The 17,986-nt window shown below is 23.9% G+C and overlaps 3 protein-coding genes across 5 annotated transcripts; 2 read left to right on the top strand and 1 right to left on the bottom strand.

Moving 5' to 3' along the window:
- Positions 1 to 181: 181 nt before the first annotated feature.
- LOC113550102 (dystrophin-like) lies at positions 182 to 16,940 on the bottom strand. Of its 2 annotated transcripts, none has more exons than XM_026951744.1 (10): positions 16,624 to 16,940; positions 16,346 to 16,487; positions 12,328 to 12,529; positions 11,801 to 12,047; positions 11,632 to 11,743; positions 10,010 to 10,173; positions 9,795 to 9,919; positions 5,449 to 5,547; positions 2,670 to 2,784; positions 182 to 895 (listed from the first exon to the last, which is right to left on the bottom strand). In XM_026951744.1, the coding sequence occupies exons 2-10, from the start codon at positions 16,476 to 16,478 to the stop codon at positions 293 to 295; spliced, it is 1,800 nt and encodes a 599-aa protein (XP_026807545.1). In that variant the 5' UTR covers positions 16,479 to 16,487; positions 16,624 to 16,940; the 3' UTR covers positions 182 to 292. The 2 variants fall into 2 exon arrangements, with proteins under 2 accessions (XP_026807545.1, XP_026807554.1); XM_026951753.1 differs by lacking the exon at positions 16,624 to 16,940 and adding an exon at positions 16,052 to 16,067 and having other exon boundaries at positions 16,346 to 16,469.
- LOC113550126 lies at positions 6,665 to 9,738 on the top strand. Of its 2 annotated transcripts, none has more exons than XR_003404999.1 (3): positions 6,665 to 6,687; positions 6,902 to 7,012; positions 9,433 to 9,549. XR_003404999.1 is itself a non-coding variant. In XM_026951791.1 (3 exons), exons 1-3 carry the CDS (start codon positions 6,831 to 6,833, stop codon positions 9,622 to 9,624), a joined length of 306 nt encoding a protein of 101 aa, XP_026807592.1. In that variant the 5' UTR covers positions 6,802 to 6,830; the 3' UTR covers positions 9,625 to 9,738. The 2 variants fall into 2 exon arrangements, 1 of the variants encoding a protein (XP_026807592.1); XM_026951791.1 differs by lacking the exon at positions 6,665 to 6,687 and adding an exon at positions 6,802 to 6,833 and having other exon boundaries at positions 9,433 to 9,738.
- Positions 13,826 to 15,119, top strand: LOC113550117 (prolactin regulatory element-binding protein). The gene has a single exon (XM_026951780.1). The coding sequence runs from the start codon at positions 13,914 to 13,916 to the stop codon at positions 15,048 to 15,050; it is 1,137 nt and encodes a 378-aa protein (XP_026807581.1). The 5' UTR covers positions 13,826 to 13,913; the 3' UTR covers positions 15,051 to 15,119.
- Positions 16,941 to 17,986: the final 1,046 nt, after the last annotated feature.

Genomic DNA, 17,986 nt, shown 5'->3' with positions numbered 1-17,986 from the left:
GCAAAATACAATTGTATTAAAAAAAATTAGTTTTATGAATTTTATAAAAATGTAATTGTAAAAAATGTATTTTAAAAGTATTCTAATTCACTCTTAAAATATGTGTTCTCTCAATAATATATAAATAAATAAAATTATTTTTAATATAGTAATACTATAGTAGTTATGCTAAATATAATACATGCATATTGTATATATGTATATATATTATATATATATTATACAATATTATAGAGTGCAAAATTAAATTTAATAGGAAAAAAATAAACGTTAGTTGTTTTTTTATTTATATCTAAGTTACGAGTTTCTGTAACTGGTCCAAAATCTTATCTAGTTCGGTGTGCAATTCGTCCATGTCCTTGTCATCAACTGGCTCTCTGGCGTAGTCTCTACTAGCGTTGAGCCACACCGACGACTGTTTGTTAACCGTAATGGAAATTTTGTCGGGAGACTTAAGGCCCCCACCACCACCACCACTTGACTGCCTATTCAGAATATCGGATAAAACTGACGATGGCGGTTCGGACTCGGATCTGACTGACACGGCAACAGCTACTGCAGCATCGTTTTCTTTGTCGGTGTTAGCTGGTTTTTCGATATAAGTTCCGTCCAATTCTCGGTTCTTGGCGGCGGCAATTTTCGGACCCAGCCAGTAAGAAAATTCGTTCGGTTCCGAGACCAAACCTTCCCCAACTGTCCTCTCACCATACAACGTACTAAGTGCATCCAGACCAGAGCAGCTACGAACGGTGCGCGATGACACCTCGGCAGAAAATATTGGACTCAGGTTGACCGCGGGGATTCCATTACCTTTACTATCCGGTCTTGACACGATGAGAGGCGTGCTTTGCATACGCTTCATCTTTCCACGTCCAAACGTACCGCTTAAATGGTTCTATAATATATATATAGAATATTATTATTATTATTTATTACTCAGATATGAGCAATTTCTCTAAAACGTTTTTTCAGCAGCCACCTTACATGTCTTACAAGTCACCCATAGCTATACAAATTTATTTCATCGTTTGTCATAAACAGATACCAAATATCATATTTAATTTTCATATTTTATAAAATTGTATTTATGTTTTTACGCTAGTAAGAAAACTGTTCATTTATAACTAGAAAACCACCGTGATTACTCAAGTTATACAAACGAATCTAAAACTGAAGCCGGTATCGGTAAATTTCAACAATACAAATGTTCAAATTCCAAAATTTCTGTTCAATTTACACAGTAGAAGCCTGCGCGATTTCTCACCACTCGAAATATTTAAACAAAATAAAATAGACAAAGCCCTCATACTCTTTAAGTGCTTTAAATATTATCCATATTCATAATATAAAACAACCTAACACCATATCCAGAATAATATAAAATCATATTTTTTTCCTTAGTTATAATAATCAAAACGTTATATGCTGATATGGATTCCTTGCCATATTGGAATTCTCGGCAATGAGATAGTTAACATCTACGCCAAAGGAACCATAAGTTAACTTGAAACCACCTTAGTCCAAATCTGTTCTTTAGGTTATATCAAGGGAGCCATACAATGGCACTACAATAGTAGCAACAACGTTGGGCATATCTACATACAAAACTGAATGTAATACAATTATTAATAAACCCTTGACATTGATTTAATATACTAGTATATTTAATCAATGTCCTTGGCCAACATTCTTTACCAAAAGACGTATTTCATGAGACATAAAAATCCAGGCTTATGATGCTTCAACTTGTGTGCAAGTTCTTATAACCGTAAAACATGTCCTACTATACTGACGAAACTATGCAGCTACCAGAACAAACATATAACCGAAACGAGGAAACATCTTCAAGATGCACTAGAACCCAACCAAGAAAACACCACTAAAATCATTCAATTCTTAAAAATAACTAAATTATTTCATTCTATTTAACTTTTTTTTTCTCTTTCATCTTATATACCTAAACATAACTATTGTAAAATTCCATTCCGTTATATTTAGTCTCATGGTGTAAACTTATATATTATTACTATTGTTAATAACATTAATATTGTAAATCAATAACCTGCAAAGTAGTTGAAACTCTATAAAAAAAAAATTGCTTACCGCTAGACACGCAAGCGAATTATTTCAAATAGGACTTCTTTTAATTTACAACTTCAGAAATATCTCAGAAGAGGACTTTTGAAATATTATTATCTACAGTATTATCTCGTACTATGTAAAGATAAAGTCAACATTAATATTTGGTGGAAATTCTAAGTATATACAGTGTTCTTTGTTTTTGAATTGATATAAAAAACAAAATTAATTTTGAAAAAAAATTATTTTGCGTAAAAGTAAATTAATAAATTATTATGAAAAGTGCGGGAAATTTGATTGCTCTAAGTACCAACTAGATGCACTTTCTTGTATCAAAAAATATATTGAAACATTTTATTTACTATCAAAATTGTCTTCAAACATAAAAAACACACTATTGCAAAATCAACACATCTATTGCTCCGTTAGAAAATGCCTCTCATATTGTCAATAATTTGTTAGTTTTAAAGTAACGTTGAAAAACATTAGTTGAACATGTAGTAAATATAATTTGTAATATAATAAATTACACTAAATTTAAGTAAAAAAACTGAACATAGATTTATTTTATATATTAAAATATTAACTACCTTTAAATGTTTTAGACGTATCAACTGTCTTTCGATTTTACTCCGATGTTGGTCTAAAAATGCTTCAAACTGAGAGTCGCCACGTTTCAAAGTATTGACTTCAATCTCTAACAGTCTGAAATACATAATAAATTCATTATTTATAAGTTATACAATATAAATATGTAATTTATAATTATTATACCATATTGTACATTTACAACGATAATAAATTTTAAAAAATTTAGTTTTATAGAACTAAAAATATATATAATATGTAATATGTATACAGTCCAAAAATTGTGTCATAAATATAAAATAAATAACCTGCATGGGTACTCGTTATGTTGTGCTCACATATTTATAAGTTTCAAACATAAGTAAATAATTAGTATAATTTCAACTGTATCAAGGGTATGCATGTTATATATATATATGTATAATCATTGAGAATATCACAGTTAATGGACGCGTTAAAGAAATACAAAATATAAATTTAATTCATCATAGGTATTATATAATAAATTTAAATAACTTTAAAGTATATTATTGTTATTAGTTTATTATGATATACTGACGAGGTCTGAGTAATTAAATCATTTGAAAATATCCCTATACATTAAACATATCATATATAAAATGTTGAAAACTTTCAAGTCTCTTCGAATAATTTTTTTTTAATTACATTAATTACAATACAGTAACTTAAGTTGTTGTTTGAGGTTATTAATATCCAATTTCAATATTTTTTTAAAATAATTACTATAAGAACAGCTTTTAAAGAAAGTTGTATTACATTCAAGTTTTTTCACCGAGAAAAATGTTTTTATCAACGTCTATTAAAAGACCATCCAAGATCCAACTCAACAAATTCGTTTTGACTTAAACTATAGTACATACTAATACTACTATACCTACTGGCTACTACGACGAAAAAAATGATACCACTACAATTCATATGTGACTATCCGTTCGCTAGTTCTCATGATTTTTAATATTGCACATGACGTAACATATTCGTTCGCTACAGCGGCGGCCATATATAAAACACGGTAATTACTACTTCGTTTTGGTTTAACGTAAAATAATAGCTAATGATAAATATTTTACAAAGTATATTAAGTCTAAAATATTTTATTAAAATTATTATTTAATTTAAACAACAGTCAATAGTTTTTGAAATACTAAAAAACAAAATCAATATTGTATTCATATTAATATTTGTAATTTTATTTTTTGACCCGTAGCTAAAAATAAATGCAATGTACTACCAGAAACCAGACTAAATATTGAAGAATTAAGCTTTTTTAGTTCTACAAAAAAAGTACTGCTGCAACCGCAGAGAATAACTTTTATAAAGTTAGGTAATATAATACATATGTAATATTTCGTGTTTCTAAAATGGATTTTATTTTATTTTTTAATGATGTGGTTCCCCCATTTATTTAACAAAAAAAAAATATTGAATTTTATCACTTTAATAATCATATTAAAGAAGATATACATTTCCGTGACTATTTTGTAAATAGTTATTTTATGTCTTAATACGTTTACACTGTTAAACATGAAATAATTAACCATTCACCTTTTAACTATTTTTTTCTTTAATCATAAATAGTTTAATCATTAAAATTTAAATAAAAGATCAAACAAAAATACTAGGCGGTATTTATTTTTGATAAAACATTTATATAATATGTTTCATGAGTGAATAAACATAAAATCAATTTATAAAAATATTTAAATTTGTTTTCATTAAATAAACAGTAATTTAATAAAATGCTTTAAAATTTTTTTTCATTTTACTATACAACACTACTCCAATAAGATTATTCATTGCTAACTATATCTAACTTTTGAAATATATAATAATATACACTATGTTTTCCATTTATCTTAGTTTGGTCAGCACAATCTCTGTGTCCTGGCCAGACATTAAGTTATTAATAAGAACTGAGTTAATATAATTTAATAATAAAAATATAAAATAATATTTTACGCTATATTATTCAAAAATTATAAATTTAAAAATTCTACCAAAATATTACTAATAAATAATAATATATTCATGTAATTATTAATAAATATTTAAATAAAAAAATAATATACTTATTTCTATATAAACAATAAACCAATTAACTAATAAATATATTTTAAGATAATATGTACTCATATTGCTATTAAGTAATTTATTTAACAATTAGTAACATGATAAGTTGAATACATTTTTATCAATAAAATTGTATCAGAAAATGTTTTTATGTATACCTATAGAATATAATTATGTATGATTATTAATTTTGACTTCTCAAAAGTACCAACTAAATCTAATTTGCTACCACTCCCAAAGTTAAAAATTGAACAATTATTCTACTATAAATTGTAGGCCCATAAAATAAAACAACACATCATTGCAAAATCATACATTTGTTGCTCTGCTCAGGATTTAAAATATTTTTGTTATATTTTCCATAAATATATAAATAAGTGTATTAATTTTAAAATTATGTTCAACATAATCTAAATATATACTCAAGTAATAAAAAATTATGTTGTATAAACCAATATAGAAATTATCAAATGTAAAAATAAAAAAATATTTAACAAACATTGTTATATTTTTACACGTGCTTTTATTTTAAATATTGAGAACTCTACCAATAAAATATTTAACAGAATTTATTTTTCTGTTAAAGTATATTATTCAATTAAGTTATTTTTAAATGTATGCAGTTTTCAGTTCAATCAAAGATTTATTATTTCAAAAATTAATTTATTATTATAGGTAATATTTCCGTACCTATTTTCTCTTTCTATTTGTGATATAACACTCTGCAATTCTTGACGAGGTGATTTGACAGCAATGGAATCAATTGAGATACTACTGGTTTCCTTAACACTAAAAAAAAATTGAAAAAAAGTATATTGAAAGGTACATCATGCTTGAAAATAATTATACAAAAGTTAATCAATTTTATTTTTAATATAAAATGTTATATGGTATTTGGTAAAGGGAAGTTATTTATTATATAAACCAGTGACAAGAAATTATTTGGATGATGACCCTCTAAGGAGAGCTTTATCTTTAGTTAATAGTCAAACAAGTTAAAATTTTTTTCTAATTTGGGTTTTGTTCTGTTATATTTAACTTTCTGGAGCTTACTATATAATATTAAAATATTAAATACTGTATAGTTTAATTTATAGATAATCAATGTGTTATTATATATATAAATATGTCATTATGTGTATTTCATTAATATGTACTACATTGTAAAAGCTGTATAGGGTTTAAAATTAAATAATGAACTAAGAATATAGTAAGCCCAGTATGATATATGAATATAGATGATAAAAAAAATTTTAAATATTATTTATTTCCATTTAGTTTATTTCTTCATTAGTATTTTATAATTAAATCTAATATATAAGCTATGTTTAATTTGTTAAATAGGTACTTGTTCTAATATAAATCCAAAGACAAATATTGGTTTAATATATTATATAACAATTATATTATAATTGATACATATACATATACATACAATAATATACACGAACCAAAACTCCCTACACTCTAGTATTATATTGGCTATTTTTTTTTTCTCATAGTAAATATTTAACAACATATTGATATATTTCATACATCATTAAAGTACTTAAGAAGAGCTAAAACAAGATAATTAATATAATCTTAATTGTTAAAAAATAATCATTTAAGTAGTATAACTAAAAAATATTGAATTCAATGTCATAGTTTCTGTCTCTTTTTTAGTTTACTTTTATCATGATACATTTTTATTAAATTAAAAAAAAAATCAGATAATAATTAAATATAATCCGTACATCAAATGTATAAACACAAAATAAGACAATTAAAAAATAATTTAACTGGACAATTAAATTAATTTTCATTAACACACTTATGTTATCAATTATTATTTATTGCCAATGTCCTCCCCTCTTTTTTAAAGCAATAAACACGATAAACTAAAAAACATGCTTAAAATTGAATCAACATCTATAAACAGACCCACTAGTAAGTTTAAGTTTATAAGTAATAGTTACCCAACTATCAAAATATTGTTTGTCAAAAACATAATAATATATTATTCAATATTAATTTAATTTCTAGTATAAAAATAAAGAACTACTTAAATATTTTTATAACATATTTATATAATGGTAAGATATTTTTTATACATTTATTTTAAAATACTTTATTATTTTTTATTATTTATGTTTTTTAATAGGATAATGTAATATATTCACAAATAAATTTAACTTTACCTAGTATTTATAATAATGGACAAGAATGTGAAGACATCCGTCAGTATGTTTTTCAGCAAAATATTTTACGAACAGTGAGTTTTACTAGAATATTCAGTCTTTATAATAATTGATTTTATTCTTATATGAATAAAAATATTATTTTTTCTTTCTATTTAAATTATAATTGATATGTATTTTTTTTAATGATATCTACTATTTAACTACTGAGAATTTTTTTTTTTTACTAGTTTTTTGATACAAATATTGTACTTGAAAATTTAAAGAATTCAATAAATAATAATAAGTAGTGCTTAACAAATAATTTCTAAATTCATTAGCTAAAATGTAGAAACTTTTCTAAATAATTACAAGATAACTAGAATTCAAATGCTGATTGTTTTTAAATTTAATCAAATAATTAAAAAGTTCACAAATTTAATATTTCATAAAATATAATGGATAACAGATTACAGTATTATAGTTTTCTACTATTGTTTCTACATCAATATAATATACGAGATAACTATTATTATCTAAATAATTCTTTAATTGTGTACTAATTGACTTATATTTATTTAGAATACTGTAATTATTTTGAATATATATTAATATATTATATTATAAATGTTAAACATTTTAAAATTACAAATACTCTAATTTTAAAACAATTACAGGATGTATAATGATACCAATTAAGAACAATGTTTTTTTTTATGTATATATATATATATATTTATGCTGTAGCTATTTTGTTGATTTTTCATAAATATTATTGTATATTTTATGAAATAGAAATGACTTTTTCATAGTTTGACATTGGTTCAATTTTTTCACAATGATCTTTTACTTTGTGAAATTATTACAATTATTATCATGATTTAACTTAAGTATAATTAAATATTCTGAGGAATATTCTTTATTATTATTTAATTATGTAATTTTCAAATCATACTTAATTTTAAACGTGCATAAATTATAGGTGTTTATGTATGAAAATTAAAGATATGTTAAACTTAATATAATATATTTTAATTAGTAATATTTAATATTTTAATATTTATAAATAATTAACTCATATAATTAATCATAAAAAAAAATATTTATTATAAAATAAAATGAGTAGTAATATATTATAAGAGCCTATAATGTAATTACTAATTTTTAATTATTTAATACACATTAGGCAAGACTATGAGCACTATGAGTTTTATATAATGATATACCTTTATAACAAACATATGTCAATCTAAACAATAATATGCATGTCATTTTAAAAAAATGTCAAATATGATTATGTATAAGTTAGCTGATATTTAAATAAATACAACTAAAATGTATAAGACATACATGTACAAAATATTGAATAGTATTAAAATAAGTATTTTGATTTCAAAATTAAATAATAGTTGTATATTATGTAAATAAATAATAATTATAATAGTTAAATGTGATAATTAATTGTCTTTTTCATAAAGTCAATGACCACATTGTAAAAAAACAATTTCATTATGTAAAATTGGAATTATCATTTTTGTAATTTACAAAGTGTGAAAGAGACATTTCATGAAATGGAAATTACTCTTTAAGAAAATATAAATTAATAATTTATATATTTAAAATTCATTAAGTGATTAGTACGTATTAATATATACATTATTTATGAATAATAATCTATTTAGTACAATATAGTATTTGTATACAATGTTAATGATTAATTTTAAATGTTTTTAGACTATTTTTAGATTTACCAATAATTAGTACTTAAATAATTATAATCACAAATTACCGTATATTCAAATATACCTAGTAATAATTGAAGTTAAGATTAAACATTGATATAGAACTAAGTAATAAATTTTAAAATGTCTGAATGATAAAGTAATAGTTCAATAAAATAATGCAGCATATTAGTTTATGTAAAAACAGTTTAAAAAAAAAACTCTATGTTTAACCAAGTTTACAATTTTGATTTTTAAGTTCATGAATTTCAAAAAATATTTACTTTTTAAGGTAATAATAAAACATATTAGTTAATAATAATATAGCTAAATAAGATTAATTGTGAAAATGATCTATTTTTTAAACATAGAACATAATTATTTTCACAAACTAGAATTTCGGTTATTTATTTTAAATTTTTAACATTAATAATACATCATTGGATTTATTTGTGGTGATAAATTAAATAAACGTTATCAATTTTTAACTATAAATGTTATTTTTACAAACTCAAATTATTAAATAATCATACTTGTTGTCTAACATTAGATAAAATAATTTTAACTAATTCATCAGAAATAATTACAAATTTTTTAATAAAATAGAAGAAAAATATTGAATAAAGCAAAATATCTAAACTAACAATAAATAACTGAAAACTTTTTACATAAAATATTATTTTGTTTAAAGAAAACATTTAAAAAAATTTGTTCATGAAAATTAATTTTACTTAATTAATTAAACGATTTTGAACATTAAATACCATAATTAATCATGGAATTTACATTTTTAGCCTACCAACAGAATTACAATAGATTACTCGCAAGATGATTATAGAAATATGATTATCACAAAACCAACTATTTCAAGAAAAAAAAAATCAAAAGAGGAAAAAAGTCTCAAAATGTATCAAAAATACTTTAAGAATACTTATAGAAATATAATAAACACATGTAATTTCACCATGTATATTAAAAATATATAGACCAATTTCTATGTTTTTGACAATGAAAAGTTGTATAGTAATTGTATCATAAGAATTATGCATCATATGAGATCAATAACAATTATATTTTTCTTTTAAAAAGTGAATACAATAAATAAGATCAGTTATAATAATTTGTTAATATAATAAAATATATAAAGTATATTTACTTTTGTTTTGTTTCAATGACATCAATAGGCATCTCAACAGGAAGATATCGAATTTTAGATGTTAAACCAAAAATTCTTCCTAAATAGGATTTTAAATATTGTGTGTATAACTGTTGGGGAGTTTCCTAAAAATTACAATAAGATTAAACATTAAAATTGTATTGACAAGGTTTCTTTTAAAGAATAATAAATAAAATGATATCTAATATACCAACCATCCAACAATATTCTTGCATAGCATGTTTTAATTTATGTTTTTTGTTAGTGGCACCAATCAAAAAACAGTTTTGACACTGATTATAATTTACACATTTTAAACAAAAATAGCGTAATCCAATCACAGGTAATTTGCAGACTTTACAGTTCACTTCATGATTGACTGAAAAAAATAATAGTTTTTATTAAGAGTGTCAGAGTTAACAAATTTTTAGTACAAAAAGCTTGTCGTACAGAAAAAACTTTCATGTCTCATGAAATAGTCAGATTTTGATCATCTTTTTTTAAATAAATACTTTGTGCTGGTTGAATTTAACACCAGATTGGCAAGGTATCAGCCTACCGAGTTGGATTACAGCCACAATTACTATACAATTTATATAATTCTAATCAATTATATTTTTTACCAATATTTGTACTTATTTATCACTATAATAAAAGAAAAAAAATACGACCAAACACTCAAAACCATTCCATATTTTGAGTAGCCCATCGAGCTTTCTTTGGTAACTCACTAGGCCAAACAGGCCCTAGTTGGATTGAACTCAAATTTAAAAATAAATAATAATATCAATATAATACAAATTTTTGTGGTTTTTAAAATGTATCATACTGTAGCTTTTTAAAGTTAACTAAGAATTTAGTCTAATGAAATCTAAATAAAGTTTTCTTTTTTTTAAATAAAAAATCCAACTAATCTGAGATATGCTTGTTTTTTCAGTAAATTAATTTTTGATTATTAAAATAAATTGATTATATTTTTCATGTATGGCTGAATGGAACTAGAAATTACTTGAATTTTAGCACTTTAATAAATAGTCAGCTTCTATAAATTTAAAAGAAGGACATATCCGAATTTGTTGACTTTATTGTACAAAAGCATAATTCATACAAAAATTTACATTCAGCAGTTTTAATATGATATGTTGTTAGCTTACATATTAGAGTAAATTGACCAAATATTAAACTTAAAGATAACATCTACCTAAGTCAGAGGGTTTCCACGCTACCAAGTTTACTTATCGTATATAGTAATACTACAGGTTGTAAATATACTTGGTTTTTTTAAAAAAAAAAAAAAAATAGTTATTTGTGTTATTTTGCCAGTTTTTTATAATAGTTTAGTTTTTAAATTAATTATGAACATATTTATACATTAATATTTTGCAAACTCTTAACTAACCAATAAAAATTAAAATATCAAAAAAAATAACCAATGATAAAACACAGATAATGGTTTTAGCTTATAAAAAAAAAATTGAAACTGCTGATTGAAAATGTGGTATACTTTATGTTTATAAGACAAAAACAACATATGCAGTTGTGATATCCTCTTGATAATAAATATAATTACTTTATTTCAACATATTATGTTTATCAGTAAATCTATGATTATAAGCATGAATAATAATATAACAATCAGGTATAATATTTTATTATCTATTAATATTATAATAACACACTTCAAATTGTAAGTTATTATAATACAATCGTGTGTTTAGAACTATTTTTAAATCTTGGCTAAGAGTCTAACTTATATTAGACTTAAAAATGAATGTATTTTTAATTAAAATATGATTAGAATATCATTCATAATCATAATTTAATCGATTAACCTTACCATTTTCTGCCATTTTTATTCTATACAATATTTGTAACCACTCTAATACTGGTGGCTCAGTCATAAACCATTGCATGAATTCAGCTTCAGTCATATAATTTGGGTTTTTTAACTAAAAAAATTAAACAATTATATATTACACATATTTATTTTGTAACTACTTACTTACATTTTGGAAGCAATTATCAATTATATTGTTAATTGAAGAGGACTCGAACACACTTTTTTCTGATAAAAAGTTTAGTAATAAACTGAGATCCCTTAAAAAATTTCTAAAACACTCTTTTGTTAATCCGAGTTCATTTTTAAGACAATTTAACTGGAACATATAACTCAATCGTACACGAAGTCTATCACATGATAAACAAGCTATGACAGTTAGTGCAGATCTTAAATTTATTTGTTTATTTGTATACCTGAAAAAATATTTTAAATAACATTATTAATAACTTATAAACTATTATATTTAAAATTAATTAATACACTGTATAGTAGTAGGTTCATTTAGAATTCATAGGTAATAAAGAGGAATGACTATCAAACAATATACAAAGTAATTTATTAAGTTTATATTATATTCACTACATATAATAATTAAACATCAAACATAACTTAATTAATAATAAAATGTATTTAAATTACGGATAGGTACAATGTATAAATACAAATATATTTAAATTTTTTTTTTCAACTCACTTTGAAAATATTTGACCCAATAACTGAACTAAAACATTAGATACTATTTCTCCATCAAAGGTTAAATCTGAGTACTCTTTTTGGACTGCGAAATAGATATCAGATACAATATCATCTAACACAACCTTATCGATCAGATTCAGGTTTTTTCCTTTATGTTGTTCATAAACACCATTTATGATGTACAATGACACTTTATCCACTAAAATACAGAGAAAAATTATTAAAAATGTATATTTAAACTAAGAATTTTAATTTAGTAAATATGAGAGTAATAAATTAGTAAAATTCAATAAAATTAATGATTTACAGAACACAATATTTTGAAAAATAGGTACAAAAATGAAAAGCTAAAGTTAAGATAAACCATAGATAAATTTTTACCAAAAAAAAAAAAATAACAATTTAAGAAATATCACATTTTTACATAAGAGTTATAAGTATTTAAGCTGTTTAAGGTATTTAATTTTGAATGAAAAAATCTATTTCAGTCATTTTATAATAGGTATACCCAGATAATATACTCTATATTATTCTTTTAATTATCAAATGATTTAAATTTATTAAACACAAGTTTTAATTTTAAATTAATAAAAGTTTTAAAAATTTATTTAATACCTAATGTATTACGTTAATGCATACATATTTAAAAACAATAAGTTACCTATCTCATCAACATGTTAAAAAAGTAAGGTCATTTGAAATCCATAATAGCTTTAATATCATATTCAAACTATTGAATGATTTTTATCACTAAAAATGACCATGTATTATTACCTATACTAAAGGTCACCAACTGCAAACCGATGTGGACCGCGAACACTTTTTTTTACGGACCTTTGTCGGCGGAGTAAATTTTAAAAATTTTATAATATAAATAAATAAAAATTTATAAATTTCATATAAAATCTATATTACGACAAAAATTAAATTAATCTGTATTGAACAAATGTATAAATCATTCAATATAAATACTATTTAAAAAAAAAATGTATTTATTAACGTGTGTAAATTTAAGACTGTTATAGGGACTGCGGCCAGTATGGCAAGTTTCAAAACGTACCTCTGTAGATATTAGTTGTGGTGGCCCCTGGCCTTTACTACAAGTAATAAAAAAATGTATTTTTATAGTTGGATTATAAATCTTGATGAAGTTATTGATTGTTGTAATATTAAAAACTTATAATAATTAAACTAAATTAATATTTAAATAGTATTTATTTTCAAGGAAAAAATGTAGGTACTAACAAATTGTATTAATAGAAACAAAGGTACATAATTATCAAGAAGATAATCTTCTCTACATAGTGATACATATTATATGATCAAAATTTTCTTCTTGAAAATCTTTCTGAATAATTATTTTGCAAAATATATTTTTGTTTTAAGAAACAATTATTTATTATTAGAACATAAAATATTTCTAAAATGTTAGCACTGATTTTCTTATCACTATATAATGATACAAATGATAACGTTTTGACATCAAAGCAAAACACTAAAAAACTAAATACTAAAATAAATTTGAATTTTTTTTTAATTACATTCCAGTTATAAAATAAATAATTTACAATACATTTATAAACATGTCTCAAGTAGTCACTACAACAAATCTGCCAATGTATTCAATTCAAACATTCCTCAAGAACTATATACTAGTAGCTGGTGGTGGTGGTTCTAGCAAAACTGGTATAGCTAATGGATTTGAAGTATTCAAGTTAAATAGAGATGGTAAAACCATATCAATGACAAAAGTGATTCGCCATGATAGCGGTCCAAATGTAATTATGAATTGTTGTACACATATTAATGGTAATACAGTTTATATTGCAGCAAATGAGAATGATAGTTGTCGACAATATATGGCTGATATCATAATAGAACCAACATTTCATAATGGTAAAGCAGGTAAAGAAATTAACTTTGAAATAAAAACAGGAGATTCAGTACTAACAGACTTCAGCGAAGATGAACCCTTACAAAGAATTGTGAAAATTAATAATGATGGAAACTTTATGGTAACTGGAGGTACTGATGGATGTATTCGTCTTTGGAACTTTCCAATAGTTAAATCAAAAGATATTACACCATTAAAAACATACAAATGTCATACTAAAGAAATTGATGATATAGATATAAGTCCAGATGGTAAATTCATAGTAAGTGTAGCAAAAGATGGAAAAGCTTATCATTGGAATACTGTTACAAATGTACAATCAACTCTTATTCATCCAGATCCAAATAATGATAAACAAATTTTCAAAAGATGTAAATTTGGTGTAATTGGAAATAAACCTATTTATAATATATACACAATTGCAAATGGTCCTAAACAAAAATCATACTTACAAAGATGGTCAAAAAATAATAAAATAATTTATGAGTTATTGTTTTCTGAGCCTACATCAGCATTAGCAGTGCGTACAGATGGGTTGTATATTGCTGTGGGTACAATGTACTCGGGAAGTGTTAGTATACATGAAGCAAGTAACTTAAAAATGATTTATAACGTTAAACAGGCTCATGCTATGTTTGTTACCGGATTAGAATTTTTGAATAAAGATTTAATGCCAGATATGAAAACGGCAGTATTATCAATATCAGTAGACAACCGTGTATGTCTTCATAGTATACCATCTATACAATTAATCCCATACTGGAAAATGCTCATCATAATACACTTCATCCTACTGCTATTTTATTTTATTATTTTTAACTTGTAAATAAAAGTATATTACTTAGATATATATTTGTTATGATTAAAAATCTTTAAAAATTATGCTCATACTGTTAACTAGATATTTTATAATATATTTAATTAAATTTGAATAGTGTAAAAATAGTTATGGTTAATTTTTAAATGAATGATTTGTGTATATTTCATTAATTCATTAATATGTCTACCTGTATCTACCTATATTATATGAACAAAGTCAATTTTTGACCAAATTGAGCTTACAATATTTGTGGTAAGACTTATATTTACCTTGTTTTATTACCTACCCCAAAAATAACTTTTATAATTATGTATAATGTATATCTAATAATTCCTTAATACAATAAGGAAAATATTAAATGGCAATTTAATGTTATTAATAATTATTGGTCAATCATACATTGTATTATTTTAATTAAACAAAAAAAAAAATTTTTAATTTTTAAGCACCTATTAATTTATTGAGCTACATTTTTCCAGGATAATAATTTTAATCTAGTATTAAACTTGGGATTTTTTTTAAATATATTTCATATCATCGAAGAATTAAATTAAATTTTATAAAGGTTTAAAGCTATTTTTGGCAATAAACAATAATTAGGTAATTTATGAAGACTTAAAAAATTATGCTGCAAAATATGTTACAGACATAATATATGAACAAGTATAAGAAAATATAAGGTAAATGCCTAATTTAGAGTTAGTTACCTACTTACATATTCCAAGTAAGTTATTTTAAATTTAAAACAATTACCTAGAAAAATTATAATTCTGATTATAATTGTAAATAAAAGGTTTTCTGAATATTGTATTAAATACAGATAAATGTATTTAATTTTAGACATTTAATATGAACAAACATGAACAAAATGTAGTTATTACATGTTAAGTAATTTTTGATAAATAGATAAGTCCCTACAAAATATATTTATACTTAGAAACAAGTAATACTATAAGTAATATATTTATAAAAAACAAGAAATTATGTACCTAAAGTTTCTACTGTACCTTTCATATGAACCATCTGAAAAACATAATATAACGGGCAAAGTTATAATAAAATATGTACATAATACAAATTTATTTGAAAATCATTAATAACTTTATAGGTGTTCAGTATTATTAAAAAAATATAATTACTTTTCAATTAGTACTGTTGAATTAGTTATTCACAAGTTAGATAAAATCATAGACTAAGATCTAAGCGAGGATATACATATATACATCATATTATATCTTAGTCTGTGGATATATCACATAACTAATATATATAATTAAGTATACAAAAAAATGTATACTTACAGCAAGTATATTTTTGCAAGACGGTCAATTTCAGAGCAATGCGATATGGCATGTACTTGACGTTGTTGTGACCATTCAAAGACTCAGACATGCGATCATACACATCTGACGCAGTCGTTATTATTCTAGTCATCGTGTATATCTACAAAGCAAACAAAAAAAAAAAATAAATGAAAGCCACTGGACAACCAAAGTGGACAACTAACCGATAACTAATGATATGTGCCTGGCCATTACCCCGAGGACTAGTAGGACAATAAACGTTATGAAAAACTTACCGGTTCGCGATCGTCGCGCGTCGACTGGATCAATAACAGTAATCAAAGTTCAATCGGAAGTAACTTTTGATAAATTCACCCACGTCCGGAAGGTTTGACATCTACGTGTGGGTATTGCAATAATTTACAACAACGAAGACGAGGACACCGTCGGACATGGAAAAACACGATATTTAAACATCCGTACGATTGACGAATACTAAGTAGTAACTAGTAAATACTATCGGACAACCGGCTATATGCTATATCAATATATTATTACGACATCCTTTCCTTATTCGGTAATATTCCAATTTACAATTTTTAACGGTTACAGACGACTGATAAGAACGATAATGTTTGAAATTTTGACCACATTATTATTATTATTATTGCTGTGAAACTGCACTTGTCACGATAGGCTCCATAAACCACCTGCGTCTGTCATGGACGTGAAAAAAATACGACGGTATGTCTGACTCCGCTAGATGTCACTACCAGAATAAAATTTTTTTTCTTACTACTCACGATTTGGCATTTGCACTAGGCACTCAATTTATTTTCACATCGGTGTAATTAGGGAGGGTTTAGGGGGAGCTTAGCCCCCAGCCCCCCCCCGTATTTGTAATTAGCCCTATAAGGTTTTACTTTTTAACCTCGATTAACCTTCAAATTATTTTTAACTTTGGTTTTCTAGAACTCTAGCCCCTGTAACTATTAAATCCTAGTTACGCCCATGCATTTCCACCTATTTTCCCCTATCTATATCCTATAATTTATAGGCATAAAAACTATAGATATTTCTAGAAAGTATATTAACGCATTGATTAGATAGTTACGGTTTATTTTTTTTGTTACGATTATCGGATTAAGATGTCAGATAGTAGATAGATACTATGATCTGATAAATAATAATATATCTACCTATCTACCTACCTACCTAAATACTTAATATATATACATACCTAAGTGTTATATTTAATATTTATAAATTCATTTTTGGTAGATTATTTGTTTACATTGCATATTTTTAATTGAATGGTTTTCACATCCTTATGAACGGAAAAGATAATTATATGTACATACCCAGTGTTGAGTAGTAACGTTAACGTAACGCAAATTACGAATTCTGTAACAAAATTACTTTTTTAGTAACGCAGCAGTAATTTCATTACATTTTACTTAAAGTAAAACAGTTGTAACGAAATTTCTTTTTGAAAATAATTTCTATAAAGTAACACACTATGATGTTATTTTCCACGTCATTAAAATAATAGTTTTGAATGTTTAAATCTCTTGTATTTACAAAAAAAAGCCAATGCACCGCAATGGGATATTCTAGAAAAATTAAAAATAAATTATATTTATTTTCGATTCCGATAAT

The sequence above is a fragment of the Rhopalosiphum maidis genome, chromosome 1 (genome assembly GCF_003676215.2).
Source record: "Rhopalosiphum maidis isolate BTI-1 chromosome 1, ASM367621v3, whole genome shotgun sequence".
NCBI lineage: Eukaryota > Metazoa > Arthropoda > Insecta > Hemiptera > Aphididae > Rhopalosiphum > Rhopalosiphum maidis.
Note: the sequence above shows the minus strand (reverse complement) of the source record. Positions and strands in the feature narration are given on the sequence as shown.

What these genes read in the sequence shown, in the direction of transcription:
- LOC113550126 (XM_026951791.1), top strand. An exon ending in AGCAAAATATTTTACGAACA is followed by an intron (nt 7,013 to 9,432) that starts GTGAGTTTTACT and finishes TTACATTTTTAG; the next exon opens with CCTACCAACAGAATTACAAT.
- LOC113550117 (XM_026951780.1), top strand. Translation starts at nt 13,914, where the DNA reads ATGTCTCAAGTAGTCACTACAACAAATCTGCCAATGTATTCAATTCAA.
- LOC113550102 (XM_026951744.1), bottom strand. Translation starts at nt 16,478, where the DNA reads ATGACTAGAATAATAACGACTGCGTCAGATGTGTATGATCGCATGTCT. An exon ending in CTTGCAAAAATATACTTGCT is followed by an intron (nt 12,530 to 16,345) that starts GTAAGTATACAT and finishes TCTGTATTTTAG; the next exon opens with TGGATAAAGTGTCATTGTAC. An exon ending in CAAATAGAAAGAGAAAATAG is followed by an intron (nt 2,785 to 5,448) that starts GTACGGAAATAT and finishes TATGTATTTCAG; the next exon opens with ACTGTTAGAGATTGAAGTCA.